The 10,119-nt window shown below is 40.4% G+C and overlaps 1 protein-coding gene across 1 annotated transcript in view; it reads left to right on the forward strand.

The window, feature by feature from the left end:
- The window catches only part of LOC106526006 (carboxyl-terminal PDZ ligand of neuronal nitric oxide synthase protein), a gene marked incomplete in the record, with an annotated part of 267,121 nt that overhangs the window by 121,853 nt on the left and 135,149 nt on the right, over window positions 1-10,119 (forward strand). The window contains 1 exon segment of the mRNA XM_014020429.1: window positions 388-446. Coding sequence (XP_013875883.1) covers window positions 388-446 — 59 coding nt within the window.

The following is a 10,119-nucleotide window of genomic DNA, read 5'->3' on the forward strand; positions in this document are numbered from 1 at the left end:
TTTTTATTGCTGGAGGGTTTCTCCGTTTTCTTTGCGTCCTTGAAGTGAGAAATGTCAAACGTTACAGTCGGCCGTCTCTCCATCCCTGAGGACGACGGCGGCGTTGATGGACTGGAGATGAGAGCGACTGAATGACTCCAGTCAACAAAGAGCTGCTGTGGAGACACAAATCAATAGGAATAATTCCTGCGTGCCCGTGGCTTGACATTTTCATTGTGACCTTAAACTGAAAGATTGATTTAATCAAATGGGTAAATAAAAAGAAGGGGGGATTATCATTTTCATCACAGGTTTTATATTTAGGCTTTGTGCAATTAAAGGGTTTTCTTTGTGTTCTTAACAAATTTCACTTTCAGTCTAAATGACACATTTTTTTCTTTTTCACAGAAGAAAGAGTGGACATGGGATGAAAGTAAGATGATGGTGATGCAAGACCCCATCTACAGGTGAGGTGGCCTGAGGCCTGAACTTTGTGGTTTTATCATATCTATAAATTCTAACTGATAAACAGTAGTTACTTATATGCTGATACAACCAAAACGCTGCCCTAAAGACATCCATGTGGCCCATGTCTGAGCTACACTTCAAACTGCTGGACCACTATACATATTGTTTTCAATGGTCACATGTTTCATTAACATTTTAAATGCCATCTTCAGCAACATTAGCATCATTACTAGCATTAGCTGTTGCTTTTGTTGCAGGATGATGAGGTCCAACGCTGCAACTGCAAGTTTGAAGTCTTGTAGGAAAGCRTTAGCAGCAKWWGCAGCAKWWGCARCRKWWGCARCGKWWRCAGCRTTAGCAGCRTTAGCAGCGKWWGCAGCRTTAGCMGCGGAYGCAGCGTTAGCCRCGGAYGCAGCGTTAGCCRCGGATGCAGCGTTAATGGTTGCTTTTGTTGCAGGATGATGACGTCTGACGATTCCAAYGCTGTAACTGCAAGTTTGATGTCTTGTAGGAAAGCATTAGCAGCAGTGGCAGTGTTAGCAACATTAGCAACGGATGCAGCTCTTACAACAAGCAGCACTATCATAATTAGCATTGGTTGTTAGCGTTAGCAGCATTAGCAGTGTTATCATAATTAGCAGCAGTGGCAGCATTAGCAGCGTTAGCAGTGGTTACAGCATTAGCAACATTAGCAGTGGTTAGAGCATTAGCAGCGGATGCAGTGTTAACAGCGTTAGCAACGTTAGCAGCATTAGCAGTGTTAGCAGCATTAGCAGCGGATGCAGCGTTAGCAGCGGATGCAGCATTAGCAGCGGATGCAGCATTAGCAGCGGATGCAGCATTAGCAGTGGATGCAGCGTTAGCAGCGGATGCAGCGTTAATGGTTGCTTTTGTTGCAGGATGATGACGTCTGACGATTCCAACGCTGTAGGAAAGCATTAGCAGCAGTGGCAGTGTTAGCAACATTAGCAGCGAATGCAGCTCTTACAACAAGCAGCACTATCATAATTTGCATTGGTGGTTAGCCTTAGCAGCATTAGCAGTGTTAGCATAATTAGCAGCAGTGGCAGCATTAGCAACATTAGCAGTGGTTACAGCATTAGCAGCGGTTGCAGCGTTAGCAGAATTAGCAGGATTAGCAGCCATTGCTATTGTCTCAGGATGATGACATCAATACAAGAGCTGAGCACCAACAGCTGCGTTCCATTCCGAAAACCTTAAATGTAAACTTTAGCATTTAACGTTTAGGATTTTTTTTTCTTACATGAGATTTACATATTTATATTTGGATTTAATTTTTACATTTATTATTTAACATTTATATTTAACATTTAGTAAAAAATAGTAAAATGTAAGAACAGTGGGCAAAATATCAAATCCTGGTGAAAATCTTTCCTCTGTTTTATTTTACACTTGGCGTCCCACTCTAAGGTACTGCATTAAAAAATGACTGTTGGGGCAGTTTTGAAATAAGCATCATCAATCTTATGCTGTCAGACTTAGAAAACATGTTTCAAATCACTCAACTAAAGCAACATCAAATTTTAGGTCAAMATCTGTAAAACTGACCAAGTTTTTCATGTTGACTAAAGTGGATTAACTGCAGCAGATATTCTGAAAGGGATTTAATACCTCAAGTTTTAGATCAAGATCTGTATAATTGACTGACTTCTGCACAGACGTGAAAAAATGTTATTTGCTTTTTAGCAGTGACTAATACAAATTTATTTCAGTCATGCACACAAAGAAATGAAGAAACACAAAAAAAAAATCTTAAAGTGCAATTTTTTTTTCTTCTTGGTATAAAAACTTAATTTTCTTTCACCAAAGCTTTCTGTTCACACCTTTGCTGTTCATTTATTTATCGGGTTTTGGCCACGGTTACCGTGTTTTCTGGTTATTTGAACCTGAGACTTGAGAGCGGTTTCCCCTCCAGCGAAGCAGACTGTTCTGCCAACAGCAGCTGCAGATTTCTTTTTGACTGTCACCCTGGGATTTCAGCCGAATCAGAGTGATGTTTAATTTAGGTCTCACGACAGACAGAAATGGTAGCTGAGGCTGATTCTGATTAACTTAGTTTCCTGCGAATGGCTTGGATCAAAGAACYGGACCAAACCCCACCTTTTCCTGCTCCTCTGTGGAAGTGGAAGGGCTTTGGGTGCGGAGTTTTTATTTTTATTTGTTGTTGTTAGGAGTTACTGCCTTTTTTTCTGGGAACTTTTTGAGGAGATGAAAACTTAATTATGGTGTTTTTTATTTTATTTTACACTGCTGGTTCAAAATGGCTGCCATAAAAGGATGATAACATCTAACGCTGCTAACGTTGCAACTGCAACTTTGATGTTATGTAGGAAAGTATTAGCATTGTTAGCAGCATTAGCAATATTAGCAGTGTTAGCAGCATTTGCTGCAGATGCGGCATTATTGGTTGCTTTTGTCACAGGACGATGACATCTAACACTACCAACGCTGCAACTACAAGTTTAATGTCTTGTAGGAAAGTATTAGCATTGTTAGCAGCATTTGCAACATTAGCAGCATTAGCAGCGGTAGCAACATTAGCAGCGGAACCAGCGTTGCTTTTCTTACAGGATGATTACGTCTATCTCTGCTAACACATTTGATATCTTGTAGGAAAGTATTAGCAGCCTCAGCAACCTTAGCAGCATTAGCAGCAGATGCAGGATTATTGGTTGCTTTTGTCACAGGACGATGACATCTAACACTACCAACGCTGAAACTACAAGTTTAATGTCTTGTAGGAAAGTATTAGCATTGTTAGCAGCATTAGCAACATTAGCAGCGTTAGCAGCATTTGCTGCAGATGCGGCATTATTGGTTGCTTTTGTCACAGGACGATGACATCTAACACTACCAACGCTGCAACTACAAGTTTAGTGTCTTGTAGGAAAGTATTAGCATTGTTAGCAGCATTAGTAACGTTAGCAGCGTTAGCAACATTAGCAGCAGAACCAGCGTTAGTTGTTGCTTTTCTTACAGGATGATTACGTCTATCTCTGCTAACGCATWTGATATCTTGTAGGAAAGCATTAGCAGCCTCAGCAACCTTAGCAGCATTAGCAGCAGATGCAGGGTTAGTGGTTGCTTTTGTCACAGGATGATGATGCTAACACTGCCAACGTGTTCGATGTCTTATAAGAAAGCATTAGCAACATTAGCAGTGGATGCTGTGTTTGCAGCAGATGCAGTGTTGGCAGCAGATGCATCATAGTGGTTGCTTTTGTCCCAGGATGATGATGTCCAACGTTGCCAATGCTTTTGATGTCTCGTAGGAAAGCATTAGCATTGTTAGCAGCATTAGCATAAAATGTTCCACATGTAAGCAACCATTAAACCAGCTMAGCTCAGTCAGTTTTATAGGAATTAAGCTAAACTTTGGTGCGACAGTATCTGAGACGACTCATACTGTTGTTTCAAAACTTTGTCTTCAACTATTGTACTCTGCTTGTATGTTAGCAAAATATCTCATGAAGCAGAAAAGTGATTAATTTTGGAGTTGTCTGAGATATAAAAGTTGGAAGAAAAGATGTGAAGCTAGCTGAAATCTTTTGTAAAAAGGGTTAGTGTTCTTTTTTTCTTTGAGTTTTTTTTTTTCAGCTTTAGATGTCTTTGTTGGAATTATTTATACACAGAAAGGCTGAACAACAGAGAAGCTGTTCTCCCCAAAGCTTAAAACACATCTTCTGTACAGATTCAGGCCTCTAGCTCACATTCAAAATGTAAAAAATAAATAAAAGCGATGAAGGAAAAATCAAGGTACAGTCAAGTTTTGATCAAAACAAACTGTCCCATGAGCTTTAAAAAAAACCAGGGATAAAGTTKAAGTTTGGTCAAGCCGTGCCACGTCTTCCACATCGAATGTTTCTTGTTTCTTTTTGCTCTTCATGCGCACACTTTGACACATATCCTCCCGGCCCGTGCAGCTCTGAAGAGCATCCAGGAGCCCTGTTGGGAGTTTTGAGCTTTTTTGGAAATGATTCTGTCAAAAAGATGGATTTACCCCTGGCTGTTTGTCTAAGCATCTCCGAGCGCCGGAGCTCTGAGAGATCCTGTTTGGTTGGAGGTGCCCTAGCTTGTCTGGCACATCTCAGTTTTGGATTTTTTAAAATTACAGTCACAAAGTTTCCCCACAGGAGGAGGAGGATGAGGAGGAGGGGGGGGGCAGCAGAGGGACAGGGCGAGCAGAGATCGGTACGCCTCATCCATCAGTCGCTGCCATCTGCTGAACTGATGCTGACACGTTCTGATGACATCTTCTCTTCTCTGTTCGGCTCGCTTACACATTAATTGTCCAAACAGCTGCTTCAGCCTCCGAATTCTCCAAAGTTTTAATTTTTAGAAATAGGATTTTAACTGACGAGCTGGGTCTGAAATGAAAAGTCATTAAAACAAAGATTCACTCTTTGACTCTTGTTTAAGTTTTTAACAGCTTTAATCAGGATGGATGAAGGGATTGTTGGAGAAATATTTCTCATTATTTTTATCTTTCTGTATCAAACTTTCAATTCTTTCTACCAGTTATGTTTAAAGCATGTATGACCAACAATCTAACCGTGTTAATACCTTTAAATATTGGTCATTTTGTACCACTAATGCTTATCAATAGGGACGTAACGATTCACTTAAGCCCCTATTCTATTAGAATATTTTCCATTTTATAAGTTTTTTATTTAACATAATGAAGTGTAGCCATTTTATAACCAAATATTTCTTTTCTTTAAAATTAGAATTTGTCCCTGTATCAAACTGTAACCGTTGTTTTAGTAACAGAATAAAACGTGTAAATAAATCAAAATGTCATCACAATTCCTTTTGTGACCAAAAGTTATCAAACTAAATTGACATAATTTACAGTTATTAGATATCAATGAAATTGATTCATTAATTTTTATTATTCTATTCACATTTGAAGTAGTTATAATCGATTATTAATTGATTCTCGATTAATTTTTACATCCCTACTTATCAATCATTCACACTATTGATGTCATTTTTAAATTCCGTACATTTTTAGTGTAATTTGTAACTTGTTCCGCAATCGACCGATGTCATAGTTAGAAATTTATCACAAATACGCGGTGAAGCCTAGCTCTTCTAGGTCACAGGTCAATCAGGTAAACGCTGAGGTTGGTATGAAAATGCCGTTATTGTGCTAATTTAACGAGCTCAAAAAGCACATATAAAGCCTGGATATTTATGGAACTTTTCATCTACAATCCTACAGAAAAGTTAAACACAAATCAGTTTAGAGTAAATATATTGGGGCAGTATAACAGAGTATATTTACCTGTTTAATTCAAGCAGTTTTCAACGGCATTTCCATAGCAGACTCAGCTTTTCCCAGATGAACGCGTGAGGTTGGCGTGTTTAGCATGTGCGCATTTGTAATAATTTCTAACTACAAAATGGTCTATTTTTGTGCTTTTTCGACAATTTATATATCAAAACATTCAGCTCCATCAGGGCATTCAGAYTATGACTTTTGGTGATTAAGCAATTTATACGTTTTGAGATATTTAGCATTTTTTTGCCATTTTTTTCTCAATAAAATTTAATGGAGCCATCGTCAACATCCGTTAAACCTTCAAAATGTTTATAAATCTTTACTTTTCTGTCTTATTTATTTGTTCTGGTTCTGCTTTTTTAACTCATTTGTGCTCATTTCAGCTTCCTTTGGCTTTTGTTTCGTTGTATTTTATTTTTCCCCCCATTTTTTTTTTACTTTTTAGGGAGCCTGCGAGGGGGCACGGGGGGATTTTTTTTCTTTTGCGTTCCCATGCAATACTATTACGTTACCTCGCAATACTTTTTGCGTTTCCTCGCAATATTGTTTTGTTTTCCCACACAAAAGTTTGTTTTGTATATGAACTGAATTAAATCAGACTTTTATTTTGAAATATCCGGTTACCAAAACAGGATGTGTCGCCACAAGTTCGTGAAATTGACATTGATGTTGCGTGGCTGCACTGCGTTAAAATATTGGCATATGACAAACTTCCATGCGTGGCTGTGTGATATATTCATTCTGAAGCTGAATTAAAGCAGTAGGCTAACTCGCTAATGGTAAACATGTGACTTTATTAATAAACTGGAAGGCACAAGAGTGTCTAACGACTTTTGCAAGGGAACGCAAAAGGTATTGCGAGGTAACGCAATACTTTTGCATGGGAACGTAAAAAGAAAAAAAATCTCCCATGTCCCCTCGTGGGCTCAGTACTTTTTAACTTCTGCTATTCTTCTACTAATTAAAAATTTTCTGCATGTTTCAGCTGTTTGTTTTTATTTTTTTTTCAATTTAGGTGCTTTAGCTGTATTTTTTGTGGTTTTAGCTACATTTTAGCTAATCTGAGCTTTTTCCAGCTAAATTTGGCTTTTCATGATAATTTTAGCTTTTTACTGCTTAATTCAGCAAACATGCGCTCTTGGTTTCTTTGTGCTGATGTCAGCTTCTTTTTCAGCCTTTTTTGCTGATTCAAAACAAATTGCTGGTACTTTTCTTGTTTTTTGCTCATTTGTAACTTCTTTTGTCTACTTTTCGCTTCTTTTAGCTTAGTTTATCTATCTATTTTTCTCCTCAAAATTTTTGACCCTTTTTAAATTTTCTATCTCTTTTCTGTATTTTTACTGAGTTTTTTTGTTCTACTTTCAGCAGAAATTCAAATTTAACTTGCGTTAACAGTTTTTCTAATAACCTTATTTAGCTTCTTCCGCTGCTTTCAGCTAACATTAAGCAGTCACACCATTAAATAAATTTTTTTCTAGTTCTTGTTTAAGGTTGTAGGACAGATTTCCATTCAAATGAGGTTAACGCTTACCACCTTCATCAGAGCCCTGCTTTACTTCTGTCRTATTCAAATAACTGAAAGAACCGTCTGAGTCAGAACAGACAAGAGTATCACTCATGACATCTCAGCTCATTCACAAGTCCTCCGGCGTCCTTCTCTGATAAAATCGTGATAATTATCAACCAAATTCTCATATCGATGTATTTTCGTTCAACAGTTTACCACACGCCTCTGTATCTCTGTCCTTGGATTCTCTCAGTTGTTTCGGACTGGAAGTGAAATTATTATGCAGACTGTGCAGTTTCTTTCTGCCTGAGCTTTATGTAGAACCCCAATTTAAAACCCTGACCTCGTGTAGTCCAATTAACCACGACAGATTAGTTTGAACAAACAAATAAAAGCTTTAACATTCGTCTCATTCAGCAGTGACTCCGAAGACCTCCCGCGATCCGGGGGTAAACTCCCGTGTGAGCATAAATTGTGCAAATGTAACCTTTTRCTATTAAATTTGAAATGACTTGTTTCATGAGCTGATGTGATAAATATTCATGTTTGCTTTTTTTYCCCCCAAATCAGCCAGGAAAATGCACATCAAAGAGCGTGGACGGTTTGAGAAATTCTCCTGTGAGGTTTTTATTTTTTTTTCTCCCCAGACGCTCAGYGGCTGGACGCTGTGTGGCTGAATCATTTGGGAGGATTTGCTGAGTGCTTTGCATATTTCTTTTGTGCATTTCTTTTCATCTTCAGATGCTTTGGGGCTGGAGCTGCTGGCTCGCTGCCACTAAAGCTGTCCTTCAACTCGTCTGCTGACTAGTGGGGGGGGGGGGGGGTACGGTTAGCATCGCATTGATTCACTTTCTTATTGAAACCTGCCAAAGGACACTTTAATTACATTTTCCTCCAACATGTATGTAACAGTTGAGGCTCCACCTTGGTTTACTCGTGCATGTTAATCTCAGAAGCAAACTTCCACTTCACTCCGGTGAAAGAAACAAATTTATTCCACAGCTATTGCATTCTTACAGGAGTATTCAAAACAAGTTGTTTTCTGAAATAAACATTGCTACGATAAGAAAACTGTATGGCTCGGTGCTTCACAAGCCTCAACTGAAGCTCTGCTGGCTTCCAACGCCTCTCTCTCCTCGCCGGAGCCACGCCTCTCCCTCCTTGCCGGAGCCACGCCTCTCCCTCCTCACTGGAGCCACGCCTCTCCCTCCTCACCTGAGCCACGCCTCTGCCTCCTCACCAGAGACACGCCTCTCCCTCTTCACCGGAGACACGCCTTGTCCTCCTCACCGGAGCCACGCCTCTCCCTCCTCACCGGAGCCACGCCTCTCCCTCCTCACCGGAGCCACGCCTCTCCCTCCTCACCGGAGCCACATCTCTGCCTCCTCACCGGAGACACGCCTCTGCCTCCTCACCAGAGCCACGTCTCTTCCTCCTCACCGGAGTCACGCCTCTCGTAAAGTAACAGCAACCCACTTTACAGTTTAAGCATAAATTTACCAAAATAAAACTTCTTTACATAACATTTTATCAACATACACCATCAAATAATATCAAATGAGTTTTTAGCGTATCTTAATCAGTGAAATTGTCTATTTGTTACCTTTTTATCAAAATAAATAAAGTAAACCTTACACAAAAACACACAAATCAAACTTATTTATGAATTTAAACATGAACAAATTTGACTCCTACAATGTATGTTGCTTTAAAGTGTCCATGTGTGTAAACACAACATGTCAACATACTAGGACACACTTTCTGTGACATAATGTTTCTACGTCTTTGAAATTTTGRATGAGGAGGAAGGCAAAACTCTTTGGAAATCCACCAAAAAAGTAATATAGTTATAGTTATGGGGTCCATTGTTATGGGTCATTCAGTCCTTAACCAAGCAGAGTTTGGTTCAGTAAGTCGGACCCCTTCAGGGTGGGAGTTGGACTCCACCAGATTTGCCTGTGTGCARCCAGGGAGTAGAGGGAGTCCGGTTCGGTGGCCACAGGATTCCATCACTCCTGTTTGCAGATGATGTGGTCCTGTTGGCTGTGATCTTCAGCTCTCACTGGAGCAGTTCACAGCTGGGATGAGGATCAGCACCTCCAAAACTGAGTCCTCATTCAGAAAAGGATGGATTGCTCTCTCTGGGGTGGGGTTTTGTCTCAAGTGGAGGAGTTTAAGTATATTGGCTTCTGTTCACGAGTGAGAAAAGAATGGAGTGTGAGATTGACAGACTGTCGGTGACTATGGCCACCAATTTTGGGTAGTGACCAAAAGAACGAGATCGCGGATACAAGCAGTCAAAGTGAGTTTTTGCCACAGAGTAGTTGGACATTTCCTCAGAGACAGGTTGAAGTTCAGTTCTCCGGGAGGGACTCAAAGTAGAGCCGCTGCTCCTCCACATCCAGAGGAGTCAGTTGAGGTGGTTCATCTGGTAAGGATGCCTCCTGGATGTCTCCTTAGGGAGGTGCTTGAGGCATGTCTGACTGAGAGGAGAGCCCAGGGAAGACCCATGATACACTAGAGAGACTATATCTCTCATCTGGCATGGTAATGTCTTGGAGTCCTCCGATGGATGGATGGATGGAAGGATGGATGGGTGGACCGACCGATGGATGGATGGGTGGACCGACCAATGGATGGATGGATGGATGGATGGGTGGACCAACCGATGGATGGATGGATGGATGGATGGGTGGACCGACCGATGGATGGATGGATCTGTGGATGGGAAATGGATGATGGATGGATAGATGGATGGGGAATGGATGGATGGATGGATGGACGGATGGATGGATGGATGGATGGGTGGACCGACCGATGGATGGATGGATCTGTGGATGGGAAATGGATGATGGATGGA

Source organism: Austrofundulus limnaeus, unplaced genomic scaffold (genome assembly GCF_001266775.1).
Source record: "Austrofundulus limnaeus strain Quisiro unplaced genomic scaffold, Austrofundulus_limnaeus-1.0 Scaffold252, whole genome shotgun sequence".
In the NCBI taxonomy this organism is placed as follows: domain Eukaryota; kingdom Metazoa; phylum Chordata; class Actinopteri; order Cyprinodontiformes; family Rivulidae; genus Austrofundulus; species Austrofundulus limnaeus.